General features: G+C 48.6%; 1 protein-coding gene across 2 annotated transcripts in view; it reads left to right on the forward strand.

The window, feature by feature from the left end:
• Window positions 1-16,336, forward strand: part of ARHGEF9 (Cdc42 guanine nucleotide exchange factor 9) — a 171,893-nt gene that overhangs the window by 11,579 nt on the left and 143,978 nt on the right. For both annotated transcript variants that reach the window (XM_030449336.1, XM_030449337.1), the window contains exon 2: window positions 8,336-11,069. In XM_030449336.1, coding sequence (XP_030305196.1) covers window positions 8,403-11,069 — 2,667 coding nt within the window. In that variant the 5' untranslated portion in view covers window positions 8,336-8,402. The remainder of the gene's footprint in view (window positions 1-8,335; window positions 11,070-16,336) is intronic.

Here is a 16,336-nt window from a genome sequence, read left to right on the forward strand (position 1 = left end):
GATTTACTCAAACTGAAGTTTTGAGTTCCGTCCTTATGAATGCAAGGATGGAGCTATCGGTCTGTGCATCCATCCGTCTGCCCACTGAATATTGAATTAACAGGAACACAAATGCAAAGCCAGGACTGTAAAAGCTTTGGCTTAAACCAGTGCAAACTGTGTGGGGCAGAGGCATGCTGCCACAGGGAGGGTGGCTGCTGGGTTGCACTTGGTGATGGAGAGGGAGACCATTGCTGCAGAGTCCCTTCTGCCACTGAAACCTTAGTGCTTCAGTAAGATCTGTTCACTCCTTGCTGGAAGGTGACTCCAGCTGCTCCCCTGTCTGCCTGCTGCCCCTTACGAGGGGTTTAACTTTGTGTGTAACATGTTTTGCAGAGCATGTAAGATGCAGTTTCAATTCTATGGTCACTTCCTATGAGCACTTGCTCAGCTCTCCTCGGGGACCCGGCACCGGAAAGTCGTAACTGTGCTTGCTAATGGCCTGGAGATCCCTTTTGCAGATGTTTCACCCAAGCCTCTTCTCCGTGCTCCTTCCACCTCTATTTGAAAAAAAAAAAAAATTAATATGTGAGCTGTGGTGCTGCCATGCCTGGCTGAAGCCCAGCAGCAAACTGCCCTTCTTGCCCCCTAGACACAAGATGTGGAATGGCTGCAGGGGCTGCAGCAGTTTGTGGTGTGGGGACCTGCTGGGCAGGCAGGGGCTGCTGGCTCCTGCTCACACCATCTGGCAGAACACTGGTGAAGTGTGAATGCAGCTTTGCAGTTGGTCCTCCAGAGCAGCACCGAGAGAAGCTGAAATGTCTGTGGAGACATAAACAAAAAAGGGGTGAAGTCACGATTCTCTCCCTATTTATTTGACCTAAATATGCTGAAGTAACTGTACCCTTATGAAAGAGATAATTTCCTGACACTGGAGAGCTTAACATCTGTTTCCTCCCATTTTTTTTTCGGTGGTAGAACATGGTAACGGAAGAACTGGCGGGGTTTTCTTTCCTCTTTTTCTTTTGTATAGCAAGAGGCCGCTGCATGCTTGGGCTAAATACTCTGTCCGAGAGCAGACAGGTTTCTCTCAAGGGTTACATGATCATTTGTTCTCTATTTTCTCTCCTTCCTGCCTCCCCCCGCCCCTCCTGGAGAGGAGCGGATACACCGAAGCCCAGGCAGGACTTCCTTAGCTCAGCCATGTCTTCTGGCAGCCTGCGCCGCGTGCCCTCTCCCCGACACCCCCCTTCCCCGACAAACAATGGCCAAAGGCTCCTTCTTGTTTGTTGTTTTGGATCCTGCAGAGGAAGAGCTGAGTGGAAGATCATGTCCCCAGAGGCCCTCGCTGCATTCCAGTCTTGCCAGGCCGCCGGCGCCTTTGCGGTGCAGAGGGGCAGCGCCGGGCGATGCTGGGAGAGGGCGTTGGGTTGTGGGGAGAATTCAGTGCTGCTGGAAGGTGATAGAGGGGAGAGAGCCTTGGAGAGGTGTCCTGAGCCATTGCTCCACAGCAAGAGCAGGTGCTGTCCTTGGAACATCCAGTGCAGCACAGGCAGCTGCTGTGCCAGGAGGAGTTGGGCTTTGGTACCAGCTCTTTCTGATGTGGCTTGAAGCCTCTCGTATCCTCCTAGTGTCTCCCTTGTAGCTCGGGTGTAGTGAGCCTCAGAGCTTCTGTAGCTTTGGCCCCAAACTGTAGAGGTCAACCACAGGTTACTCCAGGTGCTCTCTTCTGGAGGCTCTGCAGTGGAGAGCACGTTTCTCCTACGTGATCCTCTCTGGACTGCTACAGGGGCTACTGCACCACCACTTTCCTTTTTGATGTCTTCAAAAGCTTGTTGCTCCTCAGGGCCCCAGCTGAAATAGTTGTTCTTGATAGAGGGGATTTAGAGTTTGACCATAACCTGGCATATGTGTTCTCCCATGTCCCACAGCTCCCAGGCTGGCCTGGGTTTGGTTTTGTTGACTGGTGAGGATGGGGGTGTTGCTCAGCACACATACTGGGATGTACACTGCCACCCAGAGATCCACTGGCTGGGAACATGCTGTCATGATTGTTCCCAATTAATCGTTTAACACTAAGAACAATCATTAAAATCAGGCTCCCAACACCTGTAGTTATGAACAGTCTGATTACACAAGGGTCTGCAAGGACCTGAAAGGCTGTACGGTGAGGCTGGAAAGACCTCCTGAAGGAGAAGAAGCAGTAGGTGCCATTCTTTCCTCTCTCCACAAGGTGTATCCAGGGGAAATGGGTGTAATTGCTGATTTTCTCCATGAGTTGTTTCTCAAAGTACTGGGACAGCAGCAAGGTAGGACCCAAGTACTAGGTTGGGTTCAGGGCTGATGCTTTTATTGTAACCCTCCCAGGCAAAGCAGAACAAAGTGACAGACACCACTGCAAGCAACAGAAATTGAAAACAGTCGTTAACCATTCTTGGGGTCTATCATACAGCAAAAGAGGATGAAGCACTGGGATGTGTGAGGAATGCATGTGTTACCTCCCAAAGTCAGCCAGCATCACGACCCACAGCAGCTAATCAAATAACTAAAGAGGTATAACAGCCAGAAGTTTAATCTAGCACACACTGACCACATCTGTTATTATCTTGAGCCTGTGGAGTCCTGCCATGGTACCAAAAAGGTTGGGGTTTAACCCTTGTAGGCATCATTGGGTCACTTGCTCCCTGTTCCCAGTGGGACTGGGGTAGAGGAAAGGAAGAATTAAAGCAAGAAAATCTGTGGACTGGAATAAAGGATCTGTCTGACCTCACTGCCTGGCTGGGAGGAGGCTTGAGCACTCCTTTGTCAGGCTGCTCTGTGGAATGAAATGTTTCCTGCTCAGGGGTCTGGTGCTGAGGCAGTGCAACCCAAGCTCAGCATTACAGTTGTGTGCCCAATGTGGGTGAAATGAATCCTCTGAAAAGATGTTTCCCAAAATATCTGCTGCTGTGGTCCCTTATTGCCTTCTGAGGACCTTTGTTTCAGTTGTGTTTCAATGTTCTCATGGCTCAGAGTCCTTCCAAAATACTCAAGCCTAAAAGCCTGTTATGAAAGGAATCCCTTTCTAGACATGGTCCCAACTGCTCAGCATTTTGGTGGGTTTTTTTCCTAGGTAGTGGTGTTATTTCTGGTTTTGTATCTGTCTAAGTCACCCTTAAAAGGAGAAAAATTGGTATTGCTCCCACCTGTTTTATGCCAGAAGAGCCTTGTTGCCAAGGAAATGTTCTGCAATCATGAATCAGATAGCAAACACCTCGTTCTTCCTTAAAGACTGGATAATGCAAAAAAAATGCAAAGAATTTGGGAGAGGAATCATGGTTATGGATTCAGATGTTTGCGTAACACACCTGGTACCATCAACTTGGGATTTTGTGCGCTCCTAACCTAACTGTCCATCTCAGTGACATGGAAAAGGAAGGAGAATTTTCAGGATGAAGGGCTATGGCTTGTGTGACAAGAACAGCAGAGTCTTTTGCAGAGGGCAGGGCCTCGCGTAGCTCCTGTAATTTGAAGCAGTTTTTGGTGTTGGACTGGTAGCTATGGTTTTAGGAAACCATTTTCCTCACCAGGTTGGATGTTGTGTGTTTTGTAGACCAAATGCACCAGCCATGGGCTCCTGGCTCAGCCAACCTTTGGGCTTTGAGCCAGGGGGTAGTGGGAGAGGTTTAAGGCAGCATCATTGCCTCTTGCAGGTTCAAGTCCTGCTCACAGGGTTGTTGCAGCTTCACTGCACCTTGGGCTGCAGCTTGCTATGACATTACTCCCTGGGCTGCCCAGGGAGGGGATGGATTCTCCATCCCTGAAGGTTTTTAAAAAGAGACTGATGTGACACTCAGTGCCATGGTCTGGGAACCACAGTGGTAGTGCATCCAGGGTTGGACTTGATGATCCTTTCCAACCTGTCTGATTCTGTGACATCATTTCCAAGGAGTGGAAAAACAAACAGGTGGCTGACTGACTGTTGCAGTTTTCTGGCTAATAAGTAGACTTCAAAGTGTTTTTTCAAAACCTCCTTCTCCTGCATGCTAAGAATATAAGTAATGGTTCCTCAGATACTCCGACAACTCTTCTCCACACTGAAATTTTATTCAATTATTTTGGGCCTTAATGCCCCTGAGCCCATGTGGTTTGGTTGGTAAGGTCACCTTTCTCTGCCTGGCTTATTTAAAACATGGCTTTCCCACCAGGATGCTGCTGTTGTGTGTTTGCACAGGAGCAGACAGTCATTTCGGTGGCTGTGTCAGTTGATGGAGTGTAGCAGATTTTGGCACCTGGTCAGAGAAGACTGAAGGTGTCTGGTAGCTTTTCCAGTGCAGACAATTTGCCTCAGTGCTTGGGAGGCTTTGCTCTGGGTGAGACAGTGCCAGTCCTTGGATCTGGTTCAGGTGACACTGCTGGGGCTGTAGGAGATCAGGGACCTGTGCTGCTGACAAACCTGTGCTCCTGCCAGGCTTAGGCAGTGCTTTCAGTGTGTGCAGTCCTGCAGGTTTAATTGGTGTGAATTAGACAACAAAGTGGTGCTTTTCTCACAGTAAACACTTGCTAGCAGCTGATCATAAGGCCTTTTAAGCACCATGCCTAGTGTCCTGCTGTACCATGTATCCCTCAGGAAGAGTTTTTCCAAAGCAACTGTGGTGGTTTCAAAGATGAGGAGAGGTTTGGGGAAGGTGGAGAGGAGCCACCAAGTCCTCACCCGTGCCCCATCTGCTTAGACCACTCTGCCTTTGTGTGGTGGCTCTAATTTACATCTTGTTTAAAGCTGCTTTAAAAAGAAAAAAAGTATTATAGATATGTTTTTAATTTTAAAGCCCCCCTGTGTTTCTGGGTTGTGTTGCTTCTCTGGGGAGGGCCCTGTAGGATCTGTCTCCTGTTACAGGCAGCTTTTTGCTTAACACATGAGAAACAGCCTCCTTCTCTCTGCTAATATCCCCCCCAAAGACTTTGCAGAAAAGCCTCTTCCCTTTGAATTTTCTTCCCTCTCACAGGATCCACCCAGCCAAAACCAATAAAACATAAAACTGGAAAGAAAAAACAAACACGCACAACAGCAACAACAACGAAAAAATAGGGACCTTTTTGTGTTTTTTGTCATTTGCTGCCAGCTGGCTACACAACTTGAAAACGCTCAAATCCATCCCAATCTGTTACTCTTTGAATTGCAGTGGGGATCTCTGTGAATAGCTCACAGACCCAGAGCTCCAGCCCACAGGGCGAGGAGCTGCTCTGCTCCTCCAGTGCTAAAACCTCGGGGTTTTGTTTTTTCTTTTTGAAAAAAAGTTTTTTGTGGTCTCTGTGCAGCACAACCCATGTGTGGCTTGGTTGAAGGCCGCACGCAGGCCCCAGAGCAGCTCTTTGCCTGGGGAAAGGGGTTTGCTTTAAAAATCTCCATCCTGAAGAGTACAAGAGGCCCATGGGCTGTGTGATGGGCACCCAGAGCTGTGTCTGTGGCAGAGAACTGCTTCAAACTGTGTGCAGTGGGTTTGGAGAGGGGCTGGAACCAAACCACAGCCATCAGCAGAGCCCCTCTGGCACTGCCTCTGGAAAAATGGTCAGGAAAAGGCAACAAACACCAGAGGGCAGTGAGGAAAAAACATACAGTGAGAAGCAGGATTGTGAATCCTGAGGTTAGTAAAGATGGAGGGGAGGAGGAGCTGGAGCAGGGGGATGTTCGGATGTTCCCTGCCAGGAATTGTAAACTCTGGAGGTGTCATGGAGGAGCGGGTTCTCCTGACAGGAACTGTGGGTTCTGGAGGCCGCATGAAGGAACAGGGGGATGTTCCCTGAGAGGAATTGTGAACTCTGGTGGTTCCATACAGAAGGTTCTTCTGACAGGAACTGTGGGCTCTGGAGGTATCATGGAGGAGCAGAGGGATATTCCCTGACAGGAATTGTGTGCTCTGGACGTATTGCACAGGAGCAGGTTCTCCTGGCAGGAACTGTGGGCTCTGGAGGTATCATGGAGGAGCAGATGGATGCTTTCTGACAGGAATTGTGGCCTGTGGAGGTGTCACACAGGAGCAGGTTCTCCTGACAGGAACTGTGGGTTCTGGAGGCCGCATGAATGAGCAGAGGGATGTTCCCTGACAGGAATTGTGGCCTGTGGAGGTCCCGTAAAGGAGAAGATTCTCCTGACAGGAATTGTGTGCTCTGGAGGTGTCATGGAGGAGCAGAGGGATGTTTCCTGACAGGAATTGTGGACTCTGGAAGTCTCACACAGGAGCAGGTTCTCCTGACAGGAATTGTGAACTCTGGTAGTCTCATACAGGACAAGATTCTCCTGACAGGAATTGTGGCCTGTGGAGGTGTCACACAGGAGCAGGTTCTCCTGACAGGAATTGTGAACTCTGGTATACCAGTCTCATACAGGACAAGATTCTCCTGACAGGAACTGTGGCCCCTGGCGGTGTCACACAGGGGAGCAGGTTCTCCTGACAGGAATTGTGTGCTCTGGAGGCCTCACACAGGACCAGGTTCTCCTGACAGGAACTGTGGCCTGTGAAGGCCCAATGTGGGAGCATGGAAAAAGCCTGAAGAGAAGGGAGCAGCAGAGAGGAACTGTTGTGTCCAAACTCTACCTCCCCCAGCTCCCCATCCCTCTGTGCCTCTTAGGGCGGGGAGAGGTGGAGCCATCAGGAGTGAGGGTGGGAAGTTGAGTTGTGGGAGAAGAGAGATGGGTGGGGGGAAAGGTGTTGGGGTAGGTTTATCTTTGTTTCTCATTATCCAAATCAATTTTCATGGGCAATAAACCACATCAGTTTTCCTCCAAATCTGTTTTGCTTGTCACACTAATAGGTAAGGGATCTCCATATCTTTTTATTAACCCATGAGGCTTTTCATCTTTTTCCACCTGTCCTGTCTGGGGAGGAGGAGCAGTGATAGTGCAGTGGGGTGGACATCTGGCAGCTGGCCATGGTCAAACCACCACAGCAGCAAACATTCATTTTTGCTATCCTAAGTGTCACTGGTGCCAAAAATGCTTGGCACAAGCCTTGTGTCATGGTTGTAGCAAAAGCTAGATGACTGTTGTTCCTAAAAAAGCAGGATAGTAGTTGTTGACCTCAGTTGTCTATGCTGTGTTTTTTTGGTGCCGCTGCCATTCCTGGAGGTTTCTCAGGTTATCACTTATTGAAGGTAGACCCAATAGCATGGTAGAAACAGAGGCTTATTTGACTGAATGCAAATTTTCTTGTCCATGAGGTGTCCAGGGCAATAGTTGCTTCATTAATAACCTTTGTTTTAATAGAAATAGTGACTGCAATGTTTTGGGGTTTTTTATAGCTATGGGGATTGCTTATAGAAGAGTAAAGTAGCCTAAAGCAGAGTGAGCTTCACTTGTGTCAGAACTCTGCAGTGCCTGTTCTGCCTCTGCTCTGGGGAATGTTGAGAGTTTTCCCATTGTCAAATCTCTGTCTCTGGGGCTGTAGCCCTTCTTCTTGCTAGTTTTACTTCATTCTTCTGCGAGTAGGATTGGGAGTTGAAGGACTTCAACCCTGCTTAGTGCCTGGCATGTAGTCACAAAGGTAGACAGCAAACCCAGGACTACTTTAGGAAGCTGTGGAAGGGCAGAGCTACCCCAGTGGAAGGGGAGCTTTGGGATCTGTGTGAGCAGGAGTTCAGATGTTTTCCCACAAAGCTTTTGGAGTGGTTGCTGTTGCATATGGAGCACTTGTAGTTTTAATCCTCTTCACTTAGGGTGGAACTCACTTGAGGGGAACACATGTTTTGTGTAGTGTTGAGTGGTGGCCAAGCAGCTTTCATTTAGCAGTCCAGTTACAGCAAGGGATTCCCATGCTGTTGCCATAGCTATAGTAGGAAAAACCTGGCCGGGATATTCCATGAGTTTTCTAATATTGTAGTGTTTCAGAATTGCATTGGTTCCAGGGAAAAAAGGCTCATCCTGATTTTTCTTTGAATGCCTGCCTGAAGAGACTGAACTTGTTAGGAGTGCATTGCTGGTTCCTGGTAGAGAGAGCTGGTGAAGGTGACAGTGACAGGCCCAGGGACTCTTTACTGTCATTGTCCCTTCCTCTCCGCATTTAGAGTCCCAGTGACTTGCAAACCAAAGATGTGATTTATGGTGTCCTTTGTATACTTTGTGGTAACTTTATTAATGCAAGAAGCTTATTTGTGGTCACTCAGTCTTCAGACATTTAAATCAGATTTCTGTTGATTTAAAATTCAGTTGGTCAGGAGTAAAAATTTCAGCCTCACCAAGATCAGGGTCAAAACCACCACTGCCACTGGGATGGGATTTGACCTGTGCTGCTTTAACAAATGTGACTTCTAAAAAAACTTTCTGCTCCTAATTGCATTCTTTTTGTTGTTTTTTTTGTTTTGTTTTGTTTTTCCCCTTCAGTCTTGTGAAGGAAACAACCCAAAGACAATGCATCTGTGACCCCTGATAGCAGCTGGGAGCCGGGGCGATGGAAGTGACAGAGGGCTGCCAGCACACCGGTCCCGTGCTAGCTCCAAATGGATATGCAAACAGGATTTTCCAAGCAAACATGGAGGAAGGGAACACTGACCCACTGGAGGTCTGTGGTGCTGAGCACTGCACCTCCAGAGATGCAATCCCAAATGAAGAGGAGGAAGCACCCAGGTATAAGAAGACAACCAAGGGCAACCGGATCTGGAATTTTGTTAGACGACGGAAAGGACTCTCTGCCAATAAAGCAAGACCCCAGTCCATGATCCTGCTTGGAGTTAGTTCTGAGGGCTCAGAGGTAAAGAAGCCATCCTTCATGGACAGAGTAAGGCCATTAAAAAAGGGAAGAACCTCCAGGGTGCCCAAGCACGTGGATTTGAGAGCATCTGGAGTCCAGGTTGCTTGTGAGCCTGAGGAGGACCATCATGGCAGCGGGCAGAGAGCTGTCTACAGGGTTAAAAAACTGGGTGAGAGTCGGAGGCCCTCCCGCCACTCGTATGCGGGGTACATTGATGATTTGGATTCTTCTTTTGAAGACATAGAGCTGAATATCAGCATTCCTGAAATTGATGCCAGTGAAAGTAAATGTCTCAGGGATATTAGTGTCAGATTACACAGTGAAGATAATGACAACAACTGCCATAAAATACCAGTCAGGAAGAGTGAGTCTTTAAGTTTTGAAAACTTTAAGAGTCCTGCAATTACAGAAGGGGACAATCAAAAGAGGTGTGCTGTGCTCCCACAGGAGAGCAGAAGAGGAAAAAGCTCTGATGTCTGGAGCTATCTGAAAGGAATTTCATTAACTGGCAAAGATAATTCAAAGCTTCCAGATCAAAGGCCTGAAACCAATTTCCAGAACTTGGAAAATACAAACGATCATTCTGCTTCTTCTTTTGACTTTGATACGAGGTGTGAGGAGAATCTCAGCCAGCGGAAAAAAACAAATGGTGCAACCAGAGCCACTCATTTTGGGGGTGTTGTGAGGTTCTTCACCAGTGTGGCTGAGGCAGCTCGGAGGCTGCGAGGCTCCTCAAGGGGATTTTCACCTGATGAGAAAAGGCCTCAGCGGAGTTTCCGAGGCTGGAGGCAGGATGTGACCTCCCACAAAGAGGAGAGCTTGGTAATCGAGAATGAGAGTGCAGGGGCCTTCTGCACAGTGGGAGCATGTCTGCAGTCCCCAGATTCAGGCACGTGGGACAATCTGAGCTTTGAGAGTTTGGTGGGGAAGGAGCCCACGCAGCATTGCAAAACCACAGAAGAGTCACAAGACATTGGCTCCTCTGCCCTGGGCAGCGAGAACGATAGGTTTAATGAGACATCTCTTTCTCCCTCTGGGCCAGAGGCATCCGTCTCCCACCCACCAGAGTTTGCAGATGACTCTTTCGTGGATCTAAATACTAAAGACCCCTCTGAGGATCTGATTGACTTTCAACAGACGACTCAGACTGAACAAATTCAGGATTCAGACAGTACTCCAGAGAAGACACAGGTCATGGGAAGGGACATGCCATGTTCTGAAGACCTTCCTGTGAATAATCTGGATACTGCAGACCCAAGCTGTTCTCCAGCTGCAGATGGTGACTGCTCTGCAGTGACTGAGGCTCTGATCCACCCTCCAAAGACATTTCTGACTGAACTTGATACTGAAGATGTGGCTTCTGCCCCAGTGGCTGCTGAAGACATGGATCCTCCTCCAGCAGGGGTTACGGAGCTTTTAAATACAGAACTGGATATACAAGGCTTGAGAAACTCTGAGGTGCCTTTGCAAGACTTATCTAGAGGTGAGCTGGGGATTCAAGGTGCTGGCAGTGCTCCAGAGAAGACACAGGTTGTGGGCAGAGACCTGCCACATTCTCAAGATCTTCCTGTGAATAACCTGGATGCTGAGGGCCTGGACTGTTCTCCAGCTGCAGATGGTGATTATTCTGCAGTGTCTGAGGCTCGGATCCACTTTCCACAGATGCCCCTGACTGAACTTGATACTGAGGACGTGGCTTGTGCTCCAGTGACTGCTGAAGATGTGGATCCATCTTCTGCAGTGGCTCAGGAGTTTTCAGAGGCAGAACTGGATATACACAGCTTGAGAAATCCTCAGCTGCCTTTGCAAGACTTGTCCAGAGGTGAGCTGGGGATTCAGGACTTGGGCAGCACTCCAGAAAAGACACAGATCTTGAGCACAGACCTGCCATGTTCTGAAGATCTTGCTGTCAGTGATCTGGATCCTGTGGACTCGAGCTGTTCTCCAGCTGCAGGTGGTGACTGCTCTGCAGTGACTGAGCCTCTGACCCACCTCCCACAGACAACCCTGGCTGAAGAGATTCAAGACCCTGACAGTACCCTGGAGCAAGAGCAGGTCACGGGCAGGGACCTACCACGTTCTCAAGATCTTCCCATGAACATTCTGGATGCTGAGCACCTGGGCTGTTCTCCAGTCTCTGACATTAACTTTTCTGTAGTGACTTTTGTCAAATGTGCAACAGTTCCAGGGCAGGTCTTGGGGCGGGCTGCCTGCTGCAGCAAAAAGCGGGGAATGGCTTCGTTTGTGGAGCAGAACTCGGTGGAGATAACAGAGGGGTTGGATCGGTTGAACTGCCACGAGGAGTGTCGGCCCTTCCAGCCACGTGTCTCTCGCATCCTCTCCTCTGGAAGGCTCAAAAACGGAAAGGTAGGAGCAGCTTTGCCTCTGGTGTTTTCAGTAACTCTGTACTGTTTCAAACGAGGATGGTTTGTGCTTGAACGCGTGTTTGTGTATCCCTGGTCGGGGTGTTCAGGCTGTCACCTGGAGGATGGGAGCAGACACAGCTTTTAGACCAGCCTGGGAGGTCTCAGTTAGCTGGCATATCCCCGAGCTACTGGTGTAAACCTCCAGAACTGCTCCTCCTACCAGTCTTCTGTCTGTATCGCAGCCTCTAGAAGAGGGCTGTAGGAGAAACTGATGTGTTTCTAGACACTACCTTTTTTCCTCTCTGCTTTCAGTTTGTTTGCAGCAGAAGCTTACAAGAAGGGTGGTTTTGACAAATTTTAGAGTTTTGAAGTGTGCTGGGGGCAAATGGCATCCAGCAGTTGCACTACAGCCTTTGTGTTTTCTTGCTTAAAGAGCTGTGGATGTGGTGGTAGTTGATTTTCAGTAGGTGGTGCTGGTCACAACACAGCATCCAGAATGCCAGCCAGACCTGGCATGCAGTGCAGAACAGAAGGGGAAAAAAAAAAAAAGGCCCACGTCTTGTAGAGCTCATCAGATCACCTCTGACAGGTCTGATTGAGCTCTGTCCCTGCTCCAAACCTCTCAGAAGTTCTGTGACCTCTCTAGCTGGGTGCTGAGCCTGCAGCAGAAACCCTTGCTGAGGGGATGGGTGCATAATGTGAGCAAAAGGCCTTCCTAGTGTGAGTGCACGCCACGTGGGGCCCTGCTGGGAGCTGCCTGGCATCTGGCTACACAAAATGCTGTGGCCCTTGGGCAGTACCCAGCCCTAAGGGAAAGGTGGGCAGTGGTGGTGGTTCTAATTCTGGAAACACATTCCTGCTGCTTATGAGAAAGTCTTTCAAATCTCCTAAAATTGTAAAAAGATTTCAATGGACATTGCATTTTGGGTCAGGACAAACCATGGCAGGACCCAGAGAGTAGCCCAGCTGTTTTCTTTTGGGTCCCTGCTGATGTGCTGAAATGATTTTTATTTTGATTTTTTTCTTTTTTTTTTCTTAAATGAGGTTCCAGGTAGGGAAATTTTGGTCAATTTGTGAAGAAACTTCCTCCGCTCCTTTCAGGCTTGGAGAGACCAGAGATGTTACAGAGGTGATGACATTGTTCCCTGTTGGAAAAGGGGTCACTGTAACTTATGAGCTAAGAGGGGAAGTATTTGAAAATTGGCAGCAGATTAGAAATGCTGTGGTGAGGGGGAATCTGAACTTGTGATTCCCAGCTCTAATGGGCAGCACCATTGTTGGTTATTCCTGGATTTGTTTTTCTGCTTTGTTTTGTGTGACACAAAAAAATAAAGACAGCAATAGAGAGGCTGTGTAATTCCAGGCACTTAGGATGAAGTGGGGTGAAGAGTGGTTAGTTGTTGTGGTCTCTGGCAGAAATGTTTTTAGGAGGAGCTTGAATGAGAGGGCTGTGGTTTGATATCCATTCACAGGGACCAAGCTGAAAGTGTTCTGGGCAGGAGCAAGATAACGGAGGCATGAAAGGATTGAGGGGAGTGGAGGAAAATACCGGTGCTGGAAAATACATGGCCAATGGCAGAGCTCTTAGCACAGAACCTGAGCCATTTCCCAGGTCAGCTGTGTGAACGGGAGATGTGGGAAGGCCCAGCTCAGCTGTTGCAGCTTACAAACATGACCAAGAAACTTAAATATGGTGCTTGAGATAACCAAGCAGGAAACCTCCCCCGAGTTCCGTCAAGTGTGGTGAGAGCGGTCGGACCTCCGGACCGCTGCGGCTTCCGGCTTCACCGCAGGGCTGCTGGGCAGGAGCAGCAGTGGGATGGACAGGAGAGCATGGAGCAGCAGTGGGATGGACAGGAGAGCATGGAGCAGCAGTGTAATGGACAGGAGAGCATGGAGCAGCAGTGGATGGACAGGAGAGCATGGAGCAGCAGTGTTATGGACAGGAGAGCATGGAGCAGCAGTGTTATGGACAGGAGAGCATGGAGCAGCAGTGTTATGGACAGGAGAGCATGGAGCAGCAGTGTTATGGACAGGAGAGCATGGAGCAGCAGTGTTATGGACAGGAGAGCATGCAGCCCCTCCTGGTTTGTAAACACACTCCGCATCCCAGAAACTCAGAGTTCTCGAGATGCTGGAGCAGGTTCACTGAAGGGCAACCAAGGTGGTGAAGGGTCTGGAGAATAAGTCGTGTGATGAGAGGCTGAGGGAACTGGGAATGTTTAGTTTCGGGAAGAGGAGGCTGAGAGGAGACCTTATTGCTCTCTACAACTACCTGAAAGGAGGTGTTATGGAGGTGGGTGCTGGCCTCTTCTCTCAAGTGAATAGTGATAGGACCAGAGGAAATGGCTTAGAGTTGCACCAGAGGAGGTTCAGACTAAATCTGAGTAAGAATTTATTTACTGAGAGAGCAGTCAGGTGTTGGAACGGGCTGCCTAGGGAGGTGGTGGAGTCACCATCCCTGGGGATATTTAAAAGCCTTGTAGATGAGGCACTTCAGGACATGCACTAGTGGGTTATACAGATATTGATAGCTGTTTTTTATTTGGGGGGAATGTTGACAGTTGGACACAGTGATCTTTTCCAACTACAACAATTCTTTGATTCTGTGAAACTCAGAAGTGCACAGTGATCCTGTGGCAGCTTCAAACCCTGAGCAGTCAAGAGCGAGGGCTGAAGGAGGGATACTCTTGGGTAGGAACAGATGCAGACAGTCCCCCAGCAGCTCCAGTAACAAATGTCCTGAGGTACCCGAGGTTCTGACTTGCCTATCTCTCATCAGGGAGTGGCACTCGGAAACGTTTCACCAAAAATAAACATGCAAGAGGAGTAACTTCAGGCTGAGCGTGACAGTAGCAGCAAACTCTGGCCTCTTATTGTTTCAGGGCTAAATCCAGCTCTGTGCTGGCACCTGTTACTGGGGCAGTTGCTGGCCCTCCTGCTTCTACTCCAGGCTGCTCTGCATTAATTGAAGGATTTGTATTTCAAGTGAGAGGCTCAACCACAAGTAAGGGGAAGGTGCTGCCAGGACAGGGTGGCTTGGCTTGGTCAGCTGCTGGAAGCAAGCGTTCAGGAGTTTTAAAGTGTGCTGGCAGTGCAGAGCAGAAATAGCTCAAGAAAATATTTGAAAAAAAATCCACATGTTGTCCCGCCAGAAGTTCAGAAGGGATGATTCTCACTGAGGGCCCTTGCCCCAACATATCAGAGGTTGTGTATGAGAGACTGGAGTAGCACAAAGGATGCTGGAGTGAGATTGAGAGAAGCTGCACATTGGTAGAAAGGTAGAAAAGCACTTCTCAAGCTGTCCCCCTGCCTAGTTGCTTTCAGACCCCATCCCTAGTTCATGTTTGTGAACCAGTGGAGATAAAAACATTTTGAAGAGTTGAAAGAACTGTAAAGGTCAAAACAGATTGTCAAGGGGAAATGAGTTCCTGATTTCACCATTCGCAGGGCTGCAGCCCTGGAGGGAAAGTACAGTCCTTATTTTGAGAGATTTAAGAAATGAACTGAAACATAATGTGGATCTTTTACCAGATTTTGGACAGTTGCAAACTGCAAACGTTCTCGTTTTCCATATTCCCACCAAAGTGAATTATCCTCATCCCAGCTATAAAAACACCCCAACAGAGAGGATTCTGCTGTGGGGAGTGAAGCATAGCCCCAGGAGTTGTATTTGACCACATCCTGTAGCTTGAGGTGGTGCTGAGGTGGCAGGAAGATTTGGTACCACATCAACCACCAGCATTTCAATCGGGGTTTCAAACCACCTGATGTATCTTTGGATAGGGCTTGTAGGGGGTTTGATACCACTTTTGGGTATGACAGGAGGAAAGGTTGCAAAAGAGATGAGGCTTCTTATTTCAGGCATAATTTTGGAGCTTTTATCACCCAAAAGCTTAATTTAGGCTCGTTGCTGGCAGAGAGATCCTCCCTGCTCATCTGAGGAGCCACGCACAGGGATAGGGAACAGGGGAGCATTTTCCCTCGTGTCACTCCGGCAAGGAAAGAGCAGAGGGGTTTCACTGCAGTCTTTCTATGCCCTCTGCTGGCTTATTGGTGAAATAAGAGTTTATTTAAACAGAAAAGTTGTTATATTTCTCCCTAGGGTTTTCAGTTTTATCTCCAAAAGGTGTCCAGACTGCAGCTTGCTGCCGGCTGTTGTGGCTGCACACAGACATCAGCTGGTTTTGTGATGCTGGTTTTTTTGGGAATTACAATTGCCAGAATTGTGAAAACAAGATTCCTAAAGGCTCGTCAGCCTGGGCAAAAGGTGTCAGTCTCCTAGGATGAGGTGCCAGCCTGATAGGGATGCCCTGGGTTTCCCAGCAAGTTTGGTTACAGTGGCTGTGTTGCTCAAACTCACTTCCCAGTGTCACAGCAGATGGTTGCAGATGTTGAGCAGCTCTAGAGTTTGTTCCTGAGTCCCATCCTTGGGAGCCAGCCTGCCCAGGTGCCACAAGGTGCTGGGCTGATGCTCTCAGTGGCTTGTGCCAACAGTGCAGGTCGGGGCTTTCCCCACATGGTTGGGTTTGGTGATTTCCCTGCAGTAGCTGCACACTGTGCTGCTCTCTGTGGGAAAATCAAACCTCTCCCTGTGTGGTGGGTCAGACTGGAAGCACAGGATTACTGATTTGCCTGAGTCTGTACATGCCAGGGGATGTGTTTGCAGATCTGGGATCTGATAGCTGGGGCACATCTCAGATCCTCCCACGGGTTTGGGGTTTGACTTCAGTGCAGCAGCTGCCAGGGACCTTTTTACGAGAGTGAAAACTTCCTTTTTGTGTGCTTGATGAGAAATTGCAAGTGATGTGCAAGAAGTTCTCCTCGTGACCTTTAGCTTGAGATTGTTTTTTTGTCTCTCTGCTACAGAACACGTTGGGAGCAGCTGCAGAAATGGGCCTGCTGAGTCGATTTGTCCTTTTCCTCCCTGCTCTGTTGAATGTCACTAACCAGGAACCATGTGTTTCTGAGAGCTGATCTTCAGAGCACTCTTCATCTCCTGGTTATTGGCAGTAAACTGGGTTGTATCTCAGCCTCCTGCTGGTAGTTGTGCTTCCAAAAGCCTTCACAGTCCTTCCAAATTTAGAAGTGGGAGTTTTTACTTAAAGTAAAGAAATAGTACTTTATTTTCTAAATTCTGCCGTTGCCAAGAGAGCACTGCACTCCCCTCTGTATTAAGGTTAGTTGCAGAATGAAGATTCTGTGTATTTATGGCTTCTAATATGATTATGTCTGACAATCATCTTATTTTTAGAAGAGACAAAACCT

This window comes from Calypte anna, chromosome 4, assembly GCF_003957555.1.
Source record: "Calypte anna isolate BGI_N300 chromosome 4, bCalAnn1_v1.p, whole genome shotgun sequence".
Lineage (NCBI taxonomy): Eukaryota > Metazoa > Chordata > Aves > Apodiformes > Trochilidae > Calypte > Calypte anna.